The sequence below is a fragment of the Dryobates pubescens genome, chromosome 15 (assembly GCF_014839835.1).
Source record: "Dryobates pubescens isolate bDryPub1 chromosome 15, bDryPub1.pri, whole genome shotgun sequence".
In the NCBI taxonomy this organism is placed as follows: Eukaryota; Metazoa; Chordata; class Aves; order Piciformes; family Picidae; genus Dryobates; species Dryobates pubescens.
In genome coordinates this window covers 27,340,252-27,366,274 of record NC_071626.1, presented here as the reverse complement: position 1 = coordinate 27,366,274, position 26,023 = coordinate 27,340,252, and the positions used below count along the sequence as shown (strand labels likewise).

The 26,023-nt window shown below is 49.0% G+C and overlaps 1 protein-coding gene across 4 annotated transcripts in view; it reads left to right on the top strand.

The window, feature by feature from the left end:
* The first annotated feature begins 3,234 nt into the window (after positions 1-3,234).
* IQSEC3 (IQ motif and Sec7 domain ArfGEF 3) overlaps positions 3,235-26,023 on the top strand; it is a 128,397-nt gene continuing 105,608 nt past the window's right edge. For all 4 annotated transcript variants that reach the window (XM_054167623.1, XM_054167626.1, XM_054167625.1 and 1 more), the window contains exon 1: positions 3,235-3,823. In XM_054167623.1, the coding sequence (XP_054023598.1) occupies positions 3,336-3,823 (488 nt within the window). In that variant the 5' untranslated portion in view covers positions 3,235-3,335. The remainder of the gene's footprint in view (positions 3,824-26,023) is intronic.

Below are 26,023 nucleotides of genomic sequence, written 5' to 3'. Positions count from 1 at the left end.
CTTTGGTTCTATAATGCATGCTTATTTTAATTACTACTGCTGCACTTTATTTGTAATTGTCTGTGCAATGCCCAAGCACCTTGCTAAGTGGGTAAGGGAAGCACTTTATTCCATAACGGTGTAATTAATCCATTGTTATTCACGGTTATTTCTGTCTGGAATGGACTGAGAAGAATCAGGATTTTGAAAACTACAATGCCAACAAATGACCTATGACCATTTCAGCAGAATTCATACTTTCCTTATCTTCACCATTGTTTCCCTCTAGATGCCATCTCTCCTAAAGAGAGAAGCAGCGGCATTTAATGACCAAAGGATAGGGCTGAATGTGAAAGGTATCTGAAATAGAGAGCTGTCCCCTTGGCTTCCTGCATGGCCTCAGACAAGTCAGGCACCACCCCGTCGTTATTCCCCGTTTCTGTCATTCACTAATGTGCAGAGCTGTGACAATGATGTATGCTAAGTACAAAGGGACACAGTTATGTCTGGATAGAGGAGCAGGCATCTCCTAGCTCTGCAGGATTCTTGCTTACCAAGCATAAGAAGGCATTTGGTCTCTTCCCATAACCTTGCAGACTCCTCCTGAATGAATCCCCCATCCCATCATTGTGAGGGATTATGCAACTTTTATCTCTAGAAGTTTTGCAGAGATGCCTGCATAGTCTTTCATGCTAGGCACAGAAGCATTCTTTGGCTCATGTTCTCTGTAGCAACCTGGAAGGGCAGGGCTACTCTTACTACTTCTGTCTGCCAGTCACCACAGCCACACAGAAAACTGTCTGATTCCCCTAAGCTGTCTGTAAGCCTGCCTTACTGACCCATGGCTGTAAGTCTCTGATTAACTAATGACAAAGATATATTAGCAGAAACTAGGCTAAAGAAGCTGGTCAAGCAAAGCAAAGGTACAGAAACAGTGAATGAATGAACTCCCCAGAATAAGTCACGTCTTCGGACAGTAAGTCTTTAAGCACAAACTTCCCAGCTGCTTTGCCACATCCCCAGTCATGCAAGCAGGATGGCTTTTCCTTTGTAGTTAGTATTCCCTTCAGAATACACGCCACCACCTGCCTGTCCTGGATAGCACAGCACAACGTCTGTGACCCTTCATTGCTGAGCTGCACAGGGAAGTGATGTCCACTGCAAAGACAGAACTCAGCACAGGACTTTTCTTCAAAGAGGCAGGGCTTTGTGTATATGTGTGCAGGGACACCTGGGAGCCATGGCCACCCCTGGCTCTTTCCCAGAGGGCATTCATGCCAAAGGCACGTTAGTTCCATCGGTGTCCCTGGGCTCTGCTCCTGAGGCAAGGCTGAGATGATGTTGTCTCCTCTCTGAAAGGAGACAGCATACCAGCACAATTTCCTACTCTCACTTCCACTCTGCCCCAAGTGTAGCTTAGGTCCTTCTGTGTGTGCTTTTTTTTCCACGTGCCTCTGTAACCATATCTCCCTTTGCTACACAGTGCCAGCTCCTGCTCAGTGAATCCCCTGGCACAAGACATTAATGACATACTAAGCAATCATTTTAAGGAAGGTCTCCTCTAAAACTTCTCAGTAAAGTAAGTGTGGGGGTTTTGAGTGTTCTTGCTCCTCAGAATTCACACCAGGGTCTTCCCAAAACAGAAAAGGGGAACATATGGAAATGTTTCACAATCCCCCAAAGCCACCTCTAAGTGCTTGGAAGAGAACTGTGAATAGCAGCTCTTTTTTAGGGGGAAGGCTCTGAACAGTTTCTAATCTTGGTGATCCCTTTGCAGTAGTTTACATTCCCAGGGCTATCTGTGAACAGAAAAGACTGGAACTACGCCTTTCACCTGAAAGGGGAAAGTAAGATTCTCCTTTACATTGCTCAGCTCATTCTTGCTATGGTTTGCTGGTCTGCAAATGCAACACCAGAGTGGTGGTACACGCAGAATCACCGAGGTAAAACCAGCTGGGTTTTGTTCTGTGGCCTTACACCTTTTGTATACTCAGATAAATCTACTGACATGCTTGCCCAAAAGCAGGTCTGACAGCTCTGTGAATGTCCTGGATCTTCAGCACCCACAGTGATTCAAAAGGACATTGCTTTTTAAACCCTTTACAGAAATCACCAGTTGTTCATGGCTCTACAGAGAAGTTCCTGAAGCTAAGCTCATCAGCCTTAGCCAGGTTACTTATTGACAGATACAACAGCGAGCGCACACAGCTCGGCAGCCCCAAGTGGTGAGTTTGTCACTCTTACGGCTGTGGCTGAAGAAGGGCAAGGGAAGGTATTTCTTGATTGAAGAAAACCTGCATGGAGTACAACAGCAAAGTCCCTGTCTGTCCCTCCTGGTATTACATCCACAGCCCCCACAGGGCCCAGAGAAACTCCCCATGTTTTCCAAAGAAGCTAAAGGACACCGAAGGCTTAAAGGAGTGACAAACTTGCAAGGATGCAGCAGATTCTTCTAATATCCATTTCCTTCTCTCATTCATTCCCTCAGGGTCAGGTTTAGCCCTGCCCTCTGCCTGCTGACAAGGTAAATCGAAAACCAGGACCCTATGACCGGGGCAGCCAAAACCAGACACCATTCTCGGAGTCACATCGGGGGGAAAATACAACAAAACAACAAAGCCAGGACAAAACGAAACAGACAAAAAGCTATCACTATGTCATGGGGGGAAATCAATACCTAGAAGTGCCACCCATGGCGGAGGGAAGAGCGAGTGTTGGCTACCAAGAGCTCCGTAGAGGAGCACGCCCGGGCCTCGCCGGAGCGGCCCGTTCCCGCCTCTCGCCTCGGCCTCCCCGCCGCGCCGCCGCCGGCCGGAGCACCACCAGGCACGTGGCCAGAACCGCGTCCGCGACTCGCTGAGACGGAGCGGGGGGACGCTAAGGGTCCGGTGGCTGTGCCCCGCTACGCCAGCTTTCCCCTCAGACACAGCAGCCGCTCCCTGGCCTCGGCACGGGACACCCCTCCCGCGGCCCCGGCCCCGGCCCCTATCCCCGCCCCCAGCTCCCTCTGCCCCGACCCCCCCCACCCCCGGCGCCTGCGCGGCCAGGCTGGGGCGGGGCCTCTGCGCCGGACCCCGCCCCCCTCCCCTCGCCTCGGCCCCGCCGTGCGTGGCGCGTGGGAGCAGAAGCAGGCGCGCGAGCCGCCTAGCCCCCACACCTCCAGGGCGCGCGCGCAGCGCGTGAGCGAGCGAGCGAGCGGCCGTCGGTCGCGCGGGTGCTTGCGTGTGTGTGTGTGTGTGTGTGTGTGTGTGCGCGCGCGCGCGCGCGCGAGGCTGTGAGGCACCTCCCCGCAGCCCGCGCCGCTCGCGGTGGAGCGCCGGCGGCCGGGCAGGGGTGCCCGGGCCGGCAGCCGGGGCATGGAGAGCCTGCTGGAGAACCCGGTGCGCGCCGTCCTCTACCTGAAGGAGCTCACGGCCATCGTGCAGAACCAGCAGAGCCTCATCCACACGCAGCGCCAGCGCATCGACGAGCTGGAGCGGCGGCTGGACGAGCTGAGCACCGAGAACCGCAACCTCCGCGGACAGCAGCCGGCCCCCGCCGAGCCGCCGGCGGCCGCCGCGCAGCCCCAGGCGCCCCCGTCCGAGCAGCCGCCGCCGCCGGGGCAGTCAGACCCGCTTCAGCACCACCAACAGCTCCCGGCGCAGCAGCCGCCGCCGCCGGCAGGCAAGCAGGCACCCGCGGGCCCCGGCGGCGGCGGCCGAGCTCCCGGCCACCAGCACCCTCCTCTCCAGCCCCACCAGCACCCCGCGGACAAGGACGGTAGGGAGAAGGGCTGCTGCGCCGCTCTGCTCCAGCACAAGACCCCCCAGGCCATCGGCAAAGGCGTCCTGAGCCGGAGACCGGAGTGAGTGAGAAGGGGGAAAGGAGCCGTGCAGGGGCGGCGGAGGGGGAAGAGAAGCGTAACGGGCTCCTTCCGGGCCCGGTTCCAGTAAGGAACTGGGTTATAACCCCCTGCAGCCTGGCACGAAGGGAGGCAGTGTGTGGGTGGGTGGGGAATCCCTCCCTCGATGCATTCCCGGGGAGAGCAGGCAGAGTGCGAAGAGGAGCCGGCATGCCGCTGCCAAGAGCCGTTTGCCTCCTTGCTCTCCGCTTTTATTGCTCTGTACAAGCGTCCCTCTCCCGCTTGAACCTGTCGGGCTGCTCACCCGCCGGGCTGCTCACCCACCGTGCTCACACACAGCATCGTGCCTTCCCCGTCATAAATAAATAAGTCTCTGGTCAAAGATGAGCACGGTCTAGCCCAGGCAGGGAGAAGCTTTGCGAAGGACAGCAGCACTGTGACACGTTAGCCCTTAAGCTAGTGTCTGTAAAAAAAGAAAGATAATCATCCCTGGAATGTGCTGGGATTTTCCAGCCCTCACTGCTGCAAGAAGTCTAGGGTATGCATTGTATTGCTCATGATATATATTTGTTCGGAGAGATACAGATGCTGTACATATCTTTGACATTTAGGATGCTTAGCACATTTGTGTGGGGGTTGTCTGGGCTTTTTTTTGTTGTTTGTTTGGGTTTGTTGTTGGGTTTTGTCTTTTTTTTTTTCTATGAGCAGCACCTGACACTGATCCAGCTCTTCAAAAGGACAAAATCTTTTCAGTGAAGAAAGCATGACTACTAGGACTGAATACTGATAATGGTCTATGTGCATGCATGTATAGTAAACAGGGGTGAGCATTCCAGCACTATAGGTAGTGGAAGAGGCTGCTATGGAAGAGTCACATTTTCTTGGGTTTCATAGCCCGTCTATGCCATCAGTTCCCCAGCTGGTAATTACTACTGCACTCATTGTCCTTTGTTTAGGCACTTGGAAAGCAGGGGGGTGCTTTTTTGGTTGAAAGCCAGAGATAGTGGAGTTGGGAAGAGGAGTGTGGTTTTTGATGTGGCTTCTTTTATGGAAGAAAGAAGCTAATACAAATAACAAACCTAGATCAGAACCACAAACTCTGTTGTTTTGGTTATGGTAACATCAAAGCAAATGAAATGTGCACACGCTGTAAAGGCCAAAGCATCTTCCTTGTCTCTTTTGACAGTTTAAAGGGCCCCTTCTCTCTCATGTCTGTTTTGAAAACATAAGCGTAACTACAACGTGGAGCTGCATTTTCAGCTGATGTAAGTAAAGTTATATCACTTCACAACAGCTAAGCATCTATCACATGATGCTGTGAAAATCAGGGGAGAAATTACTCTTGGAAAAAATACTATTAAAGCAAGATGCACAGTCAAGGCATGCTTAAAGCTCAAAAGACAGAGCAATACTTCTAAAATACTGTGCTGTACGACCTGATTTGACAGTTGCAGCTTAGAGGAAGTGAACGGGCTGCTCAGAGTGCTCATACTAAGCATTTGCAAGATGTGGCCCTTGTTCATCAGGAAATAGATGGAGCTTAAAAATGACACAGGGCTAGATCCTGAACTCTTGCCAATTGGTGTAAAACCTGCAATATTGTTTGAGTAGAAACCCACATGAAATTGCCTAGTCAACCTTGTGTTTTCAGTGGCGAATCCCTGCAGCCAAGGCTCTGTTAGGAACATGTAGCGGCAAGGGCTTTCCTTTCTCCTGAACAGTTTCTAGTGTAAGTCATACACGGATGGAGAATCAACTATGCATAATTCCAAACACCTCTTTCTTATCTGAGCATTTTTTTGCAGTGGGGTTTGATTATAGATTTTTTAACTTCACCCCAAAATGCATAAAGAGAAGTGCATGAAGAGCGCAGCTGATCGCTGGTGTAGCATATGATGATCTTTATGTTGCAGACAGACAGACAGATACTTAGGTGGATGGAGCCTCTTTGTGGAAAGTCAGGGCTGCTGCTGGGGATAACAGAGCAATCCCTGCAGTGTTCTTCACTCAGGAAGATTAAAATAGACTGCTTCTGTTTCCTTCTATAGCTTAGGCAAACCAAAATCATTGAACAGAAAAGGAAATATGGGGGGTGCCAAACAGTCTGCATCTCTGTCTCTTGTGGATTCTTTATTCCCTCCTTTGACTGGATCTCATTTTTAATCAGCCCATCTCCCCCCATGAAGTGACAGCCTGAGCTTTTGGTCATGCTGGGGCATTCTTCTCTAAGGGACTTGGAAATAAGAACAGCTGAAGGCTGTCTATTATTTGAAAGAAAAGTTCAGTCCTATTTTCACTGTTCACTTGTATAAGGAAACTGTTAAGTTTTATTTTAACACACACCCCCGCCCCCCACCTTTAAAAAAAAATAATCCTCTATTTTAAAAGAGAACAGAAAGCCAAGCTCATCTCTGGAAAGGGAAGAGTTCCTGAGTTATGCACTAATTGCTCCTGCATGTCCTTGTGTGAGAAACAGCATGCAGGACCCAAGGAGAGGCAAGTGGGAAGGTTTTAGCAGAGATTCTCAGCAAGAATTAGGCTGATGATTATTCCACGGCATCTGTCTCGTTCTACCTTAGGAGTCTATTGCATAAGCACCTCACAGCTTTAAAAACAAAAAAGAAGGTCATTCATCATGGAATGCTTTGCTGCAAAAATACAGGTTACCAAATTAGCATAGCTTAGATCACCCTCATCAGGCAGCCTCTTGGTTTAAGGGACCATCCCAAAGTCTTGTCAAATCCCACAAGTATCAGTTTCCCTTCTCTTCTTTGCCAGGATGCTCCGTTCTTTGCCAGTACCCTTTTCAGTACCCTTCCTTAAGCATCAGAGAAATGCCACAGGGCTGAATTTAACAGGTTAAGTCTAAATGGCCCAAATCCTGCTGGGTTTTTATCAGTGAAACTCTCAGCAGGAGCTGTGCCTATGGAAGGGCTGCGGATCTGGAGCCCATGCATTAGCTGGAAAGCTCACTTGGATAAATACAATTCCAATCACAGCTAATAATCCCTTGTGGTGCCTGCCATCCAAAGGCATCGATGCCATTTACCAACGCACCGCCTTCAAGTGGCGTTAAAGTCTTCGTTTAGCTGTGCCCCAGCAGTGAGAGCAGGGCACAGAGATGGCATTTGTCTAGCATGACAGAAGGAATCTGAAGCACTGCCGTTGAATTATTAGCCTGTGTTTGCTCTACGAGGCATCTCCTCATGCAAGACAAACTCCCACAACTCCTGGATAAAATCCTGTACAATCATGCTTCCCAGAGGACTCAAACTGCATTTGGATTTGCGTTGGGCTAAAAACTAATTGGTTTAGGATTGTGTTTCTTAGTAAAGAGGCAAGTTGTAGGAGATGATGTTAGGGCCATGGACTGGTTGCTGTGGTCTGAGGCTGCTCGCTTGATCTTTGTTTAGTTTCCAAAGCTCGGTTATGTAACTTTAAAATGAAGATATTGCATATGCAGAGGTGCTGTTTTCCATAATTTTTCTTTTTAACTATGCATTAATGTTCTGTTCTATGGATTGTCTCCAGGGTAAAGGGCATTAGACAAAATCCCAGTGATTTCAGCGGTCCTAACAATAACTGTAAATACTATGGCTTGCCTTTGCCACACGTAGCTATGTTTGCACATTGCACCAGCACACACAAAAAGAAAGAAACCAGAAGCAGCCCAGGACACCTCTGACCTTCCTGTCTATCCCAGATACTCATTCCTTTCACTTGAGGTGAAAGATTCTATGGTCCTGCTCTGCAGGGGGGTTGGACCCGTAGATCTCTAGAGGTCCCTTCCCCAGTATCCTGTGAGCTTGTGATCCTGTGAGGTGTATGAGGAATGCTACATTTGCCCTCTGCTTTGATTCTTTCTGGTTCAGCTTTGCCCCAACCTATTTCAGGGTTTAACTCCCTCAAGTTTTCACACACAGTAATAACTGCATTGGTGCTGCTCTGGGTTCTGCAAATCCCTGCCAGCAGTGTGCTGTTCTGGCATCCAAAGTTATTTGAGTGCTGTAAGCTCATTTCAAATGACAAAAGTCAGTACTGGCATAGCTATGCTGGCCCTAAAGCCCTGCCTAGGTGATTTTTAAATAAAGACCATAATGGGAGGAAAAAAGGAAGACTCTGTGACTACATGCCATTTAAAGGTATATCCACAGTGGTTCCATTCACAGCCTAAGACTTTGTGACATGAGCACACCTACGTCCTGTCTGCACCATGGCCTGTAAAATCCCAGGCAGATGAAGGTGGCATTAAGGATTTGCAACACTCTGAAAGAAATATCAGGTAAATGAGAGAAGGGAAAGGCCTCTGCTTAGGAAAGGTTCTAGGTATGAAATTGCTGAGTAAAGACAGCATGAGGAGTTCCTCCCACCTGCGTGTGATGCTGCATAAAGTCCTGCTGCACAGTGTCAGGGCTGAAAATACTGTTGTGGAATCTCTCATTGGTGGGATGGGAGCCTCTGGAAGAAATAAGAGGGGAGGAACCTGTGTGAAATATTGCCTAGCAGGTTTTTGGACTGACACTGCCTGTGTGTCTGTGTCCTGAGCCTGTTTAGAGCAGTACCTGGAGTCACAAAGACTCATACTAATCCTCTAAGAAGAGGAGTCAAGGGCTGAGAGTAACAGGACAGAAAAAGAATGGATTTTTTCGTGCTTAATGGAGGAGGGATGGAAAGGCATTATTTTGTTCTGATAAGGTGTTTTTGTGTCACTCAGCTGTGTGTTCTGTTGCAGCCAGGCTGCTCTTCTCCAGTGCCAAGGGCATCTTTCTTCTTTCCGCTTTGTGTGGGGCCATTGGGTGTCAGTTCCCAGGCAGATCCAAGGTAGGTTCTATGAGAGGACTTTGCAAGCAATGGGCTCACACAGCAACAGTGTTCCGCATTCAAAGGATTCATGCATGGCTGTTTGGGAGAATTACAAATGAGCAAATGTCCTCAATGAGTAGGTGTTAACAAAATCCTTGACAGGCACTCAGTGCCAGGTGACTCCCAGGCTGGCTGTCCTGTTCCTTGCAGCACATACAGTGTGGAAGGGCATCCCGTGTCCTGAGATGGCAACAAGAGGCAGATGCTTCCACGTCCTTTATACATTTTCCTGTCTGGACATCATTTTAGGTATGGTTATTTTCCCTATAAATGCCTGGTTAGGTTGCTTGTTTTGTCCTCTCTTTCCTAGTTCAGCACTCAGTTATGAAACCTTTTGTTGTTTCTCCCTTAGGAAAACATTATAGAAAGCCAGAAATATTTCTCTGCCTAACAGATGGGAAATCTTTCATTTGGTAGAAAGTGGCCTGTGATTGTTACTTGGTCCTCATTCCATGAGACCATGTAAGACCAAATAATGAAAGAAGCAGAGAGCAAATTGTGAAGGCAGAGCCTGCAATGTGCTGGTTTTAGCTTTCTCTTTCCTAGTTTTGTTTTAATTGTACATGCATTCCTTCCTTCCCCTGAAGGAGGTGTACCTTGAAACAAAGCAGCGATATTCCTGTAGTCATCTGTTCTGGGGTTTGTAGTTTTGTTCAACTAAGCCCCAGGTAAGAAAATGAGAGTCTTCACTATTTGATTTGTTCTGCCCAATGGCTCTGTTTGAGATCTCTCAGAGCATTTTAAGATCAAAGTTTAATTCCTCCTAAATGTATTTTTAACGTGCCTGTGACGCCGGACGGTCCCTTTCATCCCGGTGTATTTTAAGATCTGTGGCAAAGCAGTTGGATATCTATTGTTACAGATCAGAGCAGGCAGATGGATCAGGAGCCATCCTTTTCAGCATGGGAAGCAGCATAAAGTTCCTGTCATTCCTTACAATGTGTGCTGCAAGGCGGTGGACACCTTTGCCTATAGCAGACAGAATGTATCTGCATTGGTCCTTGGCTGTGGTCAGCGTCCAGGCGCAAAGCTGGAAGGCCACCTAGTCCCTGTGCTTTGTACATCCAGAGAAGCAGATCATCTGCTGGAGGAAATCAGTGGATCTTTCCTGATGTCAGTGCAGCCCTGACAATTTACATCTCCTGAGGATCTCCCCATGGGCCAGCAGTGTGTTCATGCAGCCCAGAAGGCAACCATGGCCTGGGATGTGTCAGGAGGAGTGTGGCCAGCAGGGCAAGAGAGGGGATTCTCCCCCTTTGCTCTGCTGAGACAACACCTCCAATACTGCCTCCAGTTCTGGTGTCCCCACCATATGAGGGACATAGATCTGTTGGAACAAATCCAGAGGAGGCCACAAAGATGATTCAGGGGCTGGAACACCTCTGCTGTGAGGATAGGCTGAGGGAGCTGGGATTATTCAGCCTGGAGAAGAGAACAGACAGTGTCCATCCATAGGACAAGGGGAAAGGGATTCCAATTGAAGGAGAATAGGTTTAGGTTGGATCTTAGGAAGAAATTCTTCTCTATGAGTGGGGCAAGAGTCTGGAATGGATTGTCCAGAGAGGCTGTGGATGCCTCCTCCCTGGAGATGTTGAAGGCTAAGCTGGATGGGGCCTTGGGTAACCTGGGCTGGTTGAGAGGTGTCCCTGCCCATGGCAGGGAGGTTGGATTAGATGATCTCTGAGGTCTCTTCCAGCCTAAGCTGTTCTGTCATTCTATGATCTGTACCAGCTTTGGTGTGTCTGTCCTGCCACACAAAACCAGATAGCCCCTGGTGTAAATGAGTGTGGGCAACAGCAGCGGCTGGCAGCTCGCCCCGGGAATATCAGTGAACAATGAGAAAACCACTAAAGGATGTTCTGATTCTTTGTGTGATGGGTTTGTAACATTGCCTTACGGTGTTACCGTAAGGTGGTTGTAGTTTTGTTGCTGCAGGGTTGCAGAGATGTATTTGCTCTGTTGGATAATGTTATTTCTTTCCTCCAGCCTGTGCATGCACCCTCAGTCTGCTTCTCACACAGGTACTGTTTCTATTGCTTTGCTAAGATGATGCTCATTGATCTGCTGTTGTTTGCCTGTACTCTGCAGTTGCATTTTCTGAGGGGAGGGAAGGGGATCAATATTTTCCATGATTAGAGGGGACACTTTGGTGAAATTGAGGGGGGTTTGAATAAGAAATTGAGAATGGCAAACCTTCTCCTGCCTGCACTCTTCTGACTGGAAACAAGATGCTTTGTGAGCTGCAGAGTTAATGAAGCTTGGCTTTCGGATTTGTGCCACGTTTTCTGATGCCCAGCAAGATGTGAGTTCAGAACTAAGCTTCTCCTGGCATTGAGGCTTTTGTAACCTCTCTCTCCAACATGGAGACCTCTGCGTGGAGTAACGGCTTCAGTTCACTCAACAGCCTTTCCCTCAGTGCAGAACCTACAAAGTTCTCTTTGTTACACCCTGCCAGCTGTAAGAGGTTAGTGTGTCTGAGATCACTATTACTCACACTTGGTTGAAACTCACAGTGGGATCTGCAGTTACAAAGTAGGGACTGACATGGATGTGCACCTACAGGGAGAGAGACACACACGTGCAGAAGAGGACAAAGGCAAAACTGCTGTGGGCACAGGAAATGTATTTTGCTCAGGACCCAAGGCAATAAGGACCAGCTCCTAGATAGTTTTTTCAATTAGCTGAGCAGTACATCAGAATGGCTGCACAGTCTGCTCCCAGTCTGTGACCCTTTCTTGGGGCTGCTGTTCCATGTGTTATACCTTTTAAAAAGTCTTTGAGTATTAAAGTTTTGAAGAGCTGGGAAATTATTGCAGGAATTCCTAGGGAGGAATAACCCCATGCACCTGTACAGGTTAGAACTTGACCTGCTGGGAAGCAGCTCTGCAGAGAACAACCTGGGAGTCCTGGGGGACAAGAGGTTAACCATGAGCCAGCAATGTGCCCTTGTGGCCAAGAAGACCAATGGAATTCTGGGATGCATGAAGAGGAGTGTGACCAGCCCGTTGAGGGAGGTTCTCAGCCTCTGTTCTGCCTTAGTGAGGTCACATCTGGAATATTCTGTCCAGTTCTGGATTCTTGAGTTCAAGACAGACAAGGCCACAAAGGTCCACCAACATGATTAAGGGACCTGAGCATCTCTCTTAGGAGGAGAGGCTGAGAGGCCTCATACTCTTTAGCCTGGAGAAGACTGAAAGGATATTTTAACAATGCTCATAAATATCTAAAGTGCAGGTGTCAGGAGGGCCAGGCTCTCATCACTGTTGCCAGTGAGCACAAACTGGAACTCAGAAAGCTCCATCTGAACAAGAGGCAAAACTTTACTTTGAGGGTGCTGGGGCACTGGAGCAGGCTGCCCAGAGAGGTTGTGGAGTCTCCTTCTCTAGAAGCTTTCAAAAGCACCTGGATGTGTTTCTGTGCCTGATCTAGGCATACCTGCATAGCAGGGGGGTTGGACTGGATGATCTCCAGAGGTCCCTTCCAACCCCTACCATTCTGTGATTGTGTGATTCAGCAGGCACCTAGGTGGAGGTTTACCATTGGCAAATGGAGTCTGTTGCTGCTTCTGGCTTTCTATATGAAGTTGGTTGATCACAGGCATGGGCTGCTGCTGAGACAGCTACCACTAGAGAGATTAATTTCTGCTTGCTGAAACATGCTAATGCATCTGTTGTGGGCTGGGTGAGCTTCTGAGGTCCCTTCCAACCCCTACCATTATGTGATTCTGTGATCCATGTCCTTCTGAAGAGTAGTAGAAAATGGACAGTGACATTTTTACATGTATTAAGGATGCCTGGGATTTTCTTGAGGCTTTGCTGTACTTTGGGTGTTTGTTCAGATTCTCACCTTTCTGTTGAAACTCAGGGCCATGCTGTCAGTCTGTTTGTGATGCTGAGTTCTAGGCAGTCCTCCAAAGTGGTTCACATTACCCTGCTCTAGTGGGAGAGGTGTTCTGACAGCACCTCCAGCAGTCTTACCATCCAGCTAAGAATGCTGCTGTGCCTGGGGGGCCCTGCCTGAGACCTGCCTCCTGGAGCAGTGTAAGTTCTTAACAGACTCTATACAGGATGGGCTCCTCTCCAGATTTAGAGCATTGCTACCTTCCTTTCCACTGTAGTTATGGGACCCAGCTCAGCCCTGCCTTTGCTTGCCTTTGTCCCTCTGGGAGCAATGCTGTTTCTGCCTCGATTGGGCTCTTCTAGGCAAAGTCTCAGCTCTGCAGTCTGTTCAGAATTCTCACAGGTGTCCTTGTCTTTCATTTGCTGGTTTTTAATTTGCAAATCCATTCCCAAGGGCCTGAGTTGGCCTAGGTGCTCACATAGTCTCCTTCACCATAGTAACTGAGTGTCTGGATTTGTGCTCAGGTTCCATGCTGATATCCATGCACACTGGACCCCTAGCCTTCATCTGAACTAGCAAAGAACCTGAGGAATCTGGCCCCTTTCTCCAAGCATTCCCTTGGAGCTCTTGTGCTAAAGACCTCTCTTCAAGCAGTTTTCACATAATCACAGAATGTTAGGGCCTGGAAAGGGACCTTGAGAGTTCATCCAGTCCAACCCCCCTGCCACAGCAGGAGCACCTAGAGCAGGTCACACAGGAACCTATCCAAGAGGGTTTTGAATATCTCTTGAGAAGGAGACTCCACAACCCCCCTGGGCAGCCTGGTCAAGGGCTCTGTCACCCTCACAGGGAAAAAAAAAATCCTGATGTTTCCATGGAACTTCCTGTGGCTCAGCTTCCACCACTGCCCCTTGTGCTGGCATTGGGCATCCCCCAGCAGAGCCTGGCTCCAGCCTCTGGGCACTCACCCTGCACATCTTTAGCAACATGAATGAGGTCACCCTCAGGCTCCTTCTCTCCAAGCTACAGAGCCCTCAGCTCCCTCAGGCTCTCCTCATAAGGAAGATGTTCCACTGCCTTCAGCATCTTTGTGGCTGGACTCTCTCAAGCAGTTCCCTGAGGTCCTTCTTGCACTGAGGGGCCCAGAACTGGACACAATATTCCAGCTGTGGCCTCACCAGGGCAGAGAAGAGGAGGAAGAGAACCTCTCTCAACTTACTAACCACAGCTCTTCTAATCCACCCCAGAATGCCATTGGCCTTTCATAATGTTTTGTGCCAATAAGTCTATGTTGGCTCAAGCTCCTGGTGCACACAGACTGTACAGCTCTGATCATGATCTTTGATGATTTGCACTACTTAACAATCTAGGTATGGCTAAGAGCCAGATTGGGTTAGGACTCAGCTGTGAATCTGAGTGTCTGAACTCCCTTAACTAAGTGGCTTTGGATTTGCAGAGAGGTAAGGCTCATGCAGAGTTGCTAAAGTTACAGATTTCCTTGAGCTGTCTTCTGTCCCATCGCTGGAGCTGGTTGGAGTTAGCTGTGAGTCTGTTAGAGTCTCTGTATCCTTGCCATGGCAGTCATTTGGGATGGCACAGCCAACTGCTCTAATGTTTCCCCCAAGAATTCTTCATTATTGCTCATTAGGGGCAAGACTGATCTCCATGTGAGCTGCAGCAGCACCTGCTGCTGGGCCCTTCTTTCCACCAGCAGTGCAGAGAGTTTCTCATCTTTGTCAGGCTGGCTACAGAAACATTGACTTCACTAGACATGCTCTGACTGGAATTACTGCACCACCTTTGGAACCTCGTTTGTGGTGCCTCTTACACAGCCAAGCTGCTAGGGAATACCAGATTGTATCCTCGAGGGGTAAAAAGTGGGGACAGAGAGTTCCAGGATCAGATATTTCATAGAATCATAGACCCACAGAATGGGCTGGGCTGGAAGGGACCTCCAAAGCTCATCCAGTCCAACCCCCTATGCAGTCAGGAGGGACATCCCCAACTAGATCAAGTTGCCCAGAGCCCTGTTGAGTCTCACCTTGAACATCTCCAGGGATGGAGCCTCAACCACCTCCCTGGGCAGCCTGTTCCAGTGTTCCACTACCCTCATGGTGCAGAACTTGTTCCTCACATCCAATCTCAATCTGCTCTGCTCTAGTTTGAAGCCATTGTCCCTGGTCCTGTCCCTGCAGGCCTTTGCAAACAGTCTCTCTGCAGCATTCTTGTAGCCCTGGAAGGCTGCTATTAGGTCTCCCCAGAGCCTCCTAAAGGTGGCAGAAGGAATCTGCTTGATTTTAAGGGAGAGGTCAAACTCCAGTTGGTTTCATCAAGTTATTTTACAGGTAGGCAGAAAAAAGGAAATCCTGGTGACAGGGGAAGAAGAGGATGAGAGACATTTACAATGTGCCTCTACTCTCTGCTGAGGGCTACCTTCAGCCTGGTTTTAAGTCTGTATTAACCTAGTGTTCAGATCCCAAGGCTGAAAGCATAGCTAGAACGTTGCCTCAGGACTACATCCCAGTGCTGTGCACATCTGCATGCCCTCCAGAGCCTGGGATGCAGTGCTAGGGTATGCCATACTCTGAGGTCTGCAGAGCTCTTCTATGCAGAGAGATGCAAGCTGGTGGGTGAGTTGGCAGCAGTGGGGAGGAGTTGCAAGGGGAAGGGGAAAGAGCCCAGAGGAGACTGTGGAATATAGAAGGGCTGGAAGGCTCATAACCTTGTTCTGCAGGGGCTGTGAGGTTTGTGAATGCCTGGTTCATTTGTGTGTGCAGCTGTAATTGTGCTGTGCTGTAGCTGTAGGGGGGGAAGGAATGACAGGGGCTTATGTTTTATTTCTGTCAAGCCTCTTGCTCAGGAGAAATTAATAGTAAACAGCACCCACTGATATTGTCTGGCTGAAGCCTCCTCTCCAGTAGGCAGCTCCTGGGCTTGAGGAAGAAGCCCACCACTGCACACCCAGAGTTTCTGTGACTAGTTCTCATCACTGTGGGATGGGAGGTTTATCAGATCTAATAAAGCAATTCTCTGAACCTGGCTGGGCAGTGTCTTGAGAGATCCTCAATAAACCTCCAGAGTGCTAGGAGAGGACGTGGGGTATCCCTGCAGACAGTACTGTTTTCAGGGTATCTCTGCCTGGCATTAGCACCTCTGGGTTTTCTTAGTTAATATATTTGGGACCTTGACCACCTGTGTTCCTTCACAGGCTCCCCACATCCAGTGACCAGGATGCTATCCCTGTTCACATGCTGGTGTCAGTTTGTCACCACATTCCTTTCACTGGTTTGCTTGACTGGCAGCAGGCCCCAGGCTTCATGGGCTCACTTCCCTGCAGTTGTGTTCTTTGTGTGGCATGCACTGGAGATGCCAGCAAATCCCCTCTGACCAACCTGCATCTCACTACCCCAGGCACTTCTAAAGCAGCAGGGCCCCTCTGCTGCTGCAGGTCTTTTGCAAGGCTTCCTTGCAGGCTGCTGTGGCCAACTCTCAGATCCAGCACCAGAAACAGCTGCATTTCAGAGAGGAGCAGGCAGACACAGGAATGTCCCATTTCCTGAACTGCTTTGGGAAGCAGTGCACATATTCACTGGTGGGATGTTGCTAATGTGTGTCCTTACTGATACCTGAGAGTGCAGCAAGGGCCACGAGGATGAGCAGAGGGCTGCTATGAGGACAGACTGAGGGAGTTGGGGCTGTTCAGTCTGGAGAGGAGAAGGCTCCCAGGAGACCTCATTGTGGCCTTCCAGTATCTGCAGGGGGCTACAAGAAAGCTGGGGAGGGACTTTTCAGGGTGTTAGGGAGTGATAGGACAGGGAATGGAGCAAAACAAGAAATGGAAAGATTCAGATTGGATGTTAGGAGAAGTTCTTCACCTCTAGTACTTCTCTAACCGTGGCAAGATGTTGCTGCATGATGGATGATAGAAATACCATGCAAAAATAGATAATAATAAAAAATAAACATTCTAACAATAGATTAAATATACTAATATAGAAAATATATTAAAATAAATGCTAATAAACAATAATAAGATAATAATAGATGATAATCAAACCTGCTGGCATTGCTACAATACTTTTTTTTTTCAGTAGACCAATCAGTGTTTACAGAGGCAGTGCTCATTGTACATAAGGGGCTGGAAGCATGGAAAACCTTCTGCTCAGCAGCTAGTCACAGCTGAGAGTAAAACTGATCTCCCAGGGCTCTGATCTGTCAAGTAGGCTGCAGTGCCTTAAAAGGAGACAAACAGGACAAGAAGTGTTAAATGTTATCAGGTCCCTCCCGTGGCTCCAAGTGCTGAAATGTGATTCCCTTCTGGACAGCTTGGTATCAAGAAGACTTCTGGCCAGTTCTGTAACTTGGCCCCAAAAGCCTCACAGTCATTCGTGTTTGTTATCAGTTATGTACATTAGCAAGAACGAGCGGTGGAGGGCAAAGATAATGCTGAATATTGCACCTGAGGAGGGGCTGAGGCACACAGGTTTGGGCTGGCAGGGCTGTGAAGGTGTGCTGCATGCCAGTGCAGGGAGGCTTACAGAAGCAGCTGGTCCACCAGAGATGTGCAGGACACCACGCGTGCATGCCGGAGACTGCCTTGCTTCTGGGAGCAACGAGCCGCTTGTGAGTTGTACAGAATGGTGAGGAGTGGGGAGAGAAGGGAGCTGAGGAGTCTGTAGTCTCTGTTGTTTCAGTCTGGTTTGGTGGGAGAAAGCTCAGCAAGCACATGGAAAACACCAAAAATATTCTCCTGGTGGGAGCAAAAGGAAAAACCTCCCACAGAGGCAGCACTGCAGATGAGCTGGGGAAGCGGAAAGCAATTATCACATCTGTGCCTGTGAGTAAGTTGACTGAGCACCTTCTCCAAAGCCCACTGCCTACCAGGATGCAGTTTCTTCTCCCACAGCTTATTCTCCTGTTAAACACAGAGCCATGCTTCGGTCTGCTGCCTCCTTCCCCACCTTCCTTGGCCAGCCACAGCAGCACATGCAATCACTTATTTCATGCAGACAGTTTGGAGGTTAGATTTTTCCTCCCTTACCTGTGGAGAACTCTTGCATGATGGTATGTATGGCTCCATGGATTCTGGGCTCAGGTTTTCATTTCCAGTAATAAGAAGAGCATTTTTGGTCCCCTTCCCTCCTTTTTGTGGTACAGGTCTTGATGGCAACCTGCTGTAGTGTGAGGTGTCCCTGCCCATGGCAGGGGGTTTGGAACTGGCTGATCCTTGAGGTCCCTTCCAACCCTGACAAGTCTGTGACTCTATGATTCTTTATTTTTCTATGACTACTCTTTTTTCTGAAGTCATGAAGAACTCTTAGGAGCTGAGTGACTCTGGATAGTGCAGTGGCATTTGCAAAGATATCAGCAAGAATGAAACTGGCTCTCAGGAAATGAGTTTGGAGTCCCTCTCTAAACCTCACTGTCTCCTTCCAAACAGCACCTCTTGTTTGTCCTTACCTAGGTCACCCTTGTTCCTCTTCCTCACTTGCAATTACATCCTCTCCCCCAAAGCCTCCATTCTACAGCTCTCCTCTCTAGGTGGCAGCTGCACCACAATGGCAGTGGCAGCACTCATGGCATGGAGGCATGAATGGGTAATGTGAAGTGGCCTGTGAAAGATTCCCGTGAGAATGTCTTCCTTTCTCTCTAGATATACATCTGTGTGGAGAAGTGAAGTCTGAAGTTCTGAGGGTTTCCCAACTCCTTAAAGACACCCCAGCTGGCTGGGTGGACAGTCTGAAGGAGAGGTGCTGCATGCCACACATATGCAGCTGTTAGAACTGGTGCCTTACATGGTGTCAGGAGGATGGAAGGGAAGATTTGCCCAGTGCTTTTAAAAAAGAACTTAACACCCTTAATTGTTTTGTTCAGTGGTGTGGTGATGACTAGAGAGAAAAAAAGTCAGCTCTTTTGACTTTTGTTTTGTGCTTCAAAGAGTAAGTAACCACAGTCTGGGACTAAGAAGGCTCCAGAGGTAGCCTAGAAGAAGCTCTGAGCAGGCAAAAAGGAAGTCATGCTTCAAGGAGGGAAGAACTAAGCAAGAGGAGGTTAGAATTAGGAAACTTCTGACAGTGCACAGAAACCCTGCAGATGGGATGGGAGTACTCAGGAGGCAAGCAAAATGCTGGCTGTCTACCTGCTGCCTCTGAACTACAGAGCTACAGTTATGTGCAATATGAAAACCAAGCATGGCCTTGCTCACTATCACTGTGTGATGAGTGGAATCCCTCAGGAATCGGTACTGGGGCTGGTGCTGTTTGACACCTTTGGCGATGACAGGGGCAGTGGCATTGAGTGTGCCCTCAGCAAGTCATAGAATCATAGAATCAATAAAGTTGGAAAAGACCTCAGAGATCATCAAGTCCAACCTATCACCCAACACCTCATGACTACTAAACCATGGCTCCAAGTGCCACATCCAGTCCTTTTTTGAACACCTCCAGGGATGGTGACTCCACCACCTCCCTGGGCAGCACATTCCAGTGGCCAGTCTCTCTTTCTGTGAAGAACTTCTTCCTAACGTCCAGCCTGAACTTCCCCTGGCACAGTTGAAGACTGTGTCCTCTTGTTCTGGTGCTGGTTGCCTGGGAGAAGAGACCAACCCCCTCTTGGCTACAACCTCCCTTCAGGTAGTTGTAGACAGCGATAAGGTCTCCCCTGAGCCTCCTGGTTCTGTGGCATCAAGAGATTCCCTAATATCCAGGGCCACCCCTCCTCCTCTTCTCCCTCACCTGTCTCTCCTAAAGAGCCTGTAACCCCCCAGTGCAGTGCTCCAATCATGTGAATCATCCCACCATGTTTCTGTCATGGCAACTACATCAGAGTCTTCCTGGTGAACCAAGACTCCCAGTCCCTCTTGTTTGTTACCCATACTGCATGCATTGGTGTACCTGCACTTCAGCTGGGCTGCTGATTTCTCATCTAACTCTAGTTTATGTCCCTCTCTCTCCTCTCCAGAGAGACTGGTTTCCTCACCCACCCCCTTCAGACTTAGTTTAAAGCCCTCCCAATGAGCCCTGCCAACTCTAGTGCCGGAGCCCTCTTGCACTTTCTAGATCATTGCACCCCATCAGGGTGCATCAAAAGATGAGTGGCCAGCAGGTCAAGGGAGGTGATTCTGCCCCTCTGCTCTGCTCCTGTAAGACCCAGCCTGGAGTACTGTGCCCAGCTCTGGAGTCCCCAGCACAAGAAGAACATGGATCTGTTGGAGAGGGTCCAAAGGTGAGCCCGGAAGATGATCAGAGGGCTGGAGCACCTCTCCTTGGAGGACAGGCTGAGGGAGTTAGGTCTGTCCAGCCTGGAGAAGAGAAGGCTCCAGGGAGGACATTGTATCAGCAGCCTTCCAGTGCCTGAAGGGGACCTGCAGGAAAGCTGGAGAGGGGCTATTCATGAGGACATGTGGTGACAGGGCAAGGGGCAATGGTTTTAAACCAGAGCAGGATGGATTTAGATTAGGCATTAGGAAGAAGTTATTTACTATGGTGTTGGCAAGACACTGAAACAGGTTGCCCAGAGGAGCTGTGGATGCCTCATCCCTGGAAGTGTTTAAAACTGGGCTGGATGAGGCTTGGAGCAACCTGGTCTAGTGGGAGGTGTCCCTGCTCATGGCAGGGGGTTGGAACTAGGTGACCTTTCAGATCCCTTCCAGCTCAAGCTGTTCTGTGGTTCTGTGATTTATCAATACCCACCTGGTAACAGGGAATGCTCTTCTTCAAAGTGGAACAGTGCAGTTTGTCTGCTACCACTGCCCACTGCTGGGTGAAGAGACTTCTGGTGGAAAACAGTTGAAGCAGTGGCTGCCATGCTAGTAGGTTACCATGGCTCTGCCTTAAGATAAACCTGGGTGAGATTAGTTACCTTTGACTACCTCTTTTATGTGTGTGTTTTCCTAAGTGGCAAACCCCAGTTTGCTCAGTGGAGCCACTGTGCAAGTCCAGAACTGTGTTTGTGAGGTAGGAGCCACTGTGCAAGTCCAGAACTGTGTTTGTGAGGTAGGAGTCACTGGCCAGAACTGAGAAGAATGCAAGAGGTCTGCATTTTGAGGAAAAAATGTGGAGAACTGGAGAGAGCTATGTGGAAGGACTTGGAAGAAGCCCTTAGTGCTGTGCAGTGGGCTAGCAGATGGTGCATGTGGTGAGACAGGTGAAGAGCAAGACTGAAACAGCATGAGAAGGAGTGAGAGAGTGGAGGAAGGAGTGGAATTCCAGTCTGGAATAACAAATGATTGCACAGGCAGTTTCCTGTATCACCAACAAAGTCATGTAGGTGAACAGATTTGGGCTAGCAGTGTGGGTACACTGCCAGCTGCACAGGTATTCAGGATGAAGCTAGTGGAGGTGCTGCAGGTGAGGAGAAACTGCAGAGCTGCCCAAAGGAAGCCTGCCTGCACTGGATTTGGCACCAAGGAGTTGGTATTAATCTTTCACCTTCCCAAGCACTGATATTCATATAAATTATAAAGGAAAAAAGAAGTTCCTCAAGTGCAGCAGGAAAGGCTTGAGATGAATCTGCAAAAGTGGCATCTCAATTTTCTCCTGCCCATCATGATGATGAGAGCAAGCATGGCTTGATTACCTGGTACTGAGCCTTCTTTTTACCTCACCCTCTGTGAAGTTCTGTTTCTCAAGGCACTCTCTTCACCGAACAGTTCAGGCCGCTCCTTCTCCTCATGGCCTTGAGATTGCCACCAGTGCCACCCCCAAAACCACCTCATTTGCTCATGGCTATTCTAGTTAATAATAGCAGATCCATCCATGGAGGGCATTTCTGGTCTGCTCTGAGAGACAGGAGTGCTGTGGGGCTGGCTCAGTGCTGGCACACAGGTGGGGATGCCTGCACCTATTTGTGTGGCTGCATCTTGCACACAGTCTGTGCAGCCCTGGGGCTCACCAAAGCACAATTACGGTGACGTAGAGAGCACGGCAGCTCTCCATAGATAGCTGGAAAGCTCCTGGGCAGAAAGACCTGCTGAGCTGCCATGCTGCAGGAATTCTGGGTGTGTGCTCCTTGGCTGGTTTGGGGATTTGACTATGAAGAACACAAGCCAATTGTCTCAACCAGGTTTTTGATGTTGTTGTTTTAATTATTAAATAAATAGGAGCTGGTTTCCAAGGCCAGGCAGATCAGCAGCATGCAAACCACTCTCCAAAACACATTTTCTGCAGAATCAAGCATAGCTCTAACCAAGAAAATTACTCATGCATTTTGCCTGTTCCCCAAGTCTTCTAGATGCTTAGTGTATAATGCTTTTGTTTACCTTGGCACAAATGGAGCATAGCCATTGAAAGCAACGAAACCAATCCAGTGGCAGCCCACAGCCATGAACAGGCATAAGCGAGCTCCTTGGAGTTCTAATGGGCCCACAGGCAACAGATGGAGATTTAATTAAACTTGGAGTAGCTAGATGGAACAGTTAATAGGGAAGACTATTTCAGCCTTGGTACAAACACGGACTGCATTGCTAAATAACTAAACCATCTTGAATAAGTAAAGGAGAAGAAGGAAGGAGCTGCAGTCAAGAGTGGCTGTTGTCTGTAAGAGAGCAATTGGCTGCAGTGCCAGGCATGGCACGGCTCCCAGTGCCACAGCAGATCTTCTGTGCACTGATACATGCCTCAAAGTTTATGCCTGTCCTGCTTCTATCACAACTGAGATAGGAACCATTTTTTTCCTTGTAATTCACCTTTTTTAGTTTCAACAGTTTTTATTTTCCAAACACTAAGAGGATGAAGTCTGCTCCCCTAGTGTGTTGTTGTTGTTGTTGTTGTTGTTTCTCTTCAGTAAAGGAGAATCACTAATAGGAATTGTAAAGTTATAGAACAGCTTGGGCTGGAAGAGACCTCAGAGATCATCTAATTGAACCCCCTGCCATGGGCAAGGACACCTCTCAACCAGCCCAGGTTAGTCAAGGCCCCATCCAGCCTGGCCTTCAACATCTCCAGGGAGGAGGCATCCACAGTCTCTCTGGATAATCCATTCCAGACTCTTGCCACCCTTGTAGTGAAGAATTTCTTCCTAAGATCCAATCTAAACCTATTCTCCTTCAATTGGAATCCCTTTCCCCTTGTCCTGTGGATGGACACTCCTGTAAAGAGTCTCTCTGCAGCCTTCCTGCAGGATCCCTTCAGGTACTGGAAGGCAGCTCTAAGGTCCCCTCAGAGCCTTTTCTTCTCCAGGCTGAACAATCCCAGCTCTCTCAGCCTATCCTCAAAGCAGGGGTGTTCCAGCCCCTGGATCATGAAGGCAACACTGACAGTAATTCTTTCCTTCTCCTTCCACACTCCAGTATTTAAACAAAATAAAATAAAAATCAAATTAAATCACCATCATCATCAAAGCCCTCCCAAAATGAAACAGAAACTTCTGTGCATTTACCCCTCATCTCCTGCTTCTTCCCCAACATGCACTGTCAAGACCAAAAAGTTCCTTTCAGTATGGATCAGAATCAAAAGGGAAAGGAGGTAAGTTTGAATGAAAACCATGAGAGGAAAAGAGGTCCAAAATGAAAAAAATGGTGTGATGAAGGCAGACTTTTCTAAATGCTAAAGAAGCAAAAAGCAAACCACTTCATTTTGCCTTAGAAAAGGTTTGCTGAGGCACAAGAGTGCAGCTGTCCATCTGCTGTGATACATCCATGGGGTCTAGCACACTTAAGTCACTTGCCTTCTTTTATCAGTCTGAGAGGGGTCTTGAAACCCCCAAGGCTTCCCATGATGAGATAATGGAGAGAGCATTGATGTAAAAACTTTTTCAGACAAGAGGCTTTCAGCAGAGCGATTTATGTGAAGGGTTTTGTGACCTCTCCAACACCAGCAGTGCCTGACAGCAGTTGTTTTTGTGACTGCTTCACAGCCCTCTCGAGACTTTGGAAGGCTGGGTTAATTAAACACAGCAGAACAAACCAGCACACAGCTGGAAGGAGAAGGTGAGGTAGCAGCTAATGATACCAGCTGACCAAGGTGCATGCCATCAAGGAGTCACAAAGCCTCAGCAGGTTCTTGAGATAGCATTTGGTCATCAGAAGCTTTGCTCCTCGCCAGATGGCCTTACTGTCACTGCGTGTGGAACAGCTCCGACGCCAGCTCTGTTGCTTTGTGGAGAGCTGAGGGTGATGTGGCAAGTTTCCCATTTCCAAATGTGCTGCTGTTGCTTGAGCCCAGAGGGTCACAATTGCCTCACAGCTTGCTGTGTTTCACACGGAGCCCATTGGTGGAGAAGTCTGCAGCTTCGTCTTTGAGGACCAACCTCCAGATGCAACTGAATTTCACAGTATCACAGTACCACAGTCTCACAGTATCACCAAGGTTGGAAAAGACCTCGAGGATCATCGAGTCCAAGCTGTCACCACAGACCTCATGACTAGACCATGGCACCAAGTGCCACATCCAATCCCCTCTTGAACACCTCCAGGGACGGGGACTCCACCACCTCCCTGGGCAGCACATTTCCAATGACGAACGACTCGCTCAGTGAAGAACTTTCTCCTCACCTCGAGTCTAAACCTCCCCTGGCACAGCTTGAGACTGTGTCCCCTTGTTCTGGTGCTGCTTGCCTGGGAGAAGAGACCAACCCCTTCCTGGCTACAACCACCTTTCAGGTGGTTGTAGAGGGCAATGAGGTCTCCCCTGAGCCTCCTCTTCTCCAGGCTAAGTAACCCCAGCTCCCTCAGCCTCTCCTCACAGGGCTGTGCTCAAGGCTTCTCCCCAGCCTCACTGCCCTTCAAGTGTCTCGATGTCCTTCCTAAACTGAGAGGCCCAGAACTGGACACAGTGCTCAAGGTGTGGCCTAACCAATGCAGAGTACAGTTCAGTTCCAGAAGGTTGGACAAATCATTCTTTTTTTTTCCCCCCTTTCTTCTTGACTGTATCCTTTGTCTCCTTCTCTTATTAACAATTCCTCATCTTATCTTTCACTAGAACACTCCTTGGCTTAACCCAGTTTAATTAGATGCTTGTATCCCATCACAACATGGCACAGCCACCCTTTGTACTTCTGCCATGCTTGCTCCTTTCCTCTTCCTTTATTGTCTTGCTCCTTGTATATTTTTCTTCCTATGATTCTCACATTGGTCAAAACCATCACACAACTAGACAGAGGATTTTTACTTTGTTTGAGGTCAAACAATAAATATAAGTGCAATCCTCATGATGTTTTTGAGAGTCTGAGGCTGCCATGGTCTTCCTGAGCCATTACAAGCAAGACAAAGGCTGAGGAAGCGGAATGAAGTGCAGGCACCTGCTAATCTGATGCGGACACTTGGAGGTGTCAGTATGAGCTGTTTCCAAGTCACCAGTTGTAGCTGGTTGCAGACAAAAGCAGACTTGCAGTAGATAGTGACAAAACCCCAGTGCTTCCCAATGAACTCGCAGCCTAAAAGGGCAAGAGAAAAGAGCCAGAACTGGAAAATGTCAGAGAGGGAGAGCAAAGGAAATCAAAACCACAAAGCAAGTCTTAGCTACTGTAGAAGTGTGGCGAGTCAGACCCACTGCCCCCAGAAATCAGGCTCTGGTGTCCACTGCACAGAGGGACAATCAGAAAGTAACCATGGGCTGAGTAACAGCAGAAAGATCATGACAGATGCTTCAGGCTTGGAATCTTCCCCCAAAGGAAGAATGGCACAGACTTAGACACATAACAAACTCCTCCCTCCCCAGCCACACTTCCTCAGTGACCTTCTTAGGAGCTTGTGTCTGCCTCCAGGCACTCACAGAATTTTGTTTGGAGCACTTGGCATATGAAAAGGCCAACTTGTTGAGTTGGATTAAGGTGTCCTACACCTGTCAGGTCTACATAGAGACTACATAACTTTGGGTACTATATAAAGGAGAAAGCCTCCAACCCTGCAGAGATTCAAAACATCACCTAGACCTCAGCAAGGCCTTTGACACCGTTCCCCATAGCAAACTCCTGGCCAAGCTGTCAGCCCATGGCTTGGATGGGAGCACACTGAGATGGGTTAGGAACTGGCTGGAGGCTGAGCCCAGAGAGTGGTGGTGAATGGTGCCACATCCAGCTGGCAGCCAGGCACTAGTGGTGTGCCCCAGGGATCAGTACTGGGCCCCATGCTCTTTAACATCTTCATTGATGATCTGGACGAGGGCATCGAGTCCATCATCAGTAAATTTGCTGACGACACCAAGCTGGGCGCAGGAGTTGATCTGCTGGAGGGTAGAGAGGCTCTGCAGAGGGACCTCGACAGGCTGGACAGATGGGCAGAGTCCAACGGCATGAGATTTAACACATCCAAGTGCCGGGTTCTGCACATTGGCCACAGCAACCCCATGCAGAGCTACAGGCTGGGGTCAGAGTGGCTGGAGAGCAGTCAGGCTGAGAGGGACCTGGGGGTGCTGGTCGACGGTAGACTGAACATGAGCCTGCAGTGTGCCCAGGCAGCTAAGAGGGCCAATGGCATCCTGGCCTGCATCAGGAACAGTGTGGCCAGCAGAAGCAGGGAGGTCATTCTGCCCCTGTACACTGCACTGGTTAGGCCACACCTCG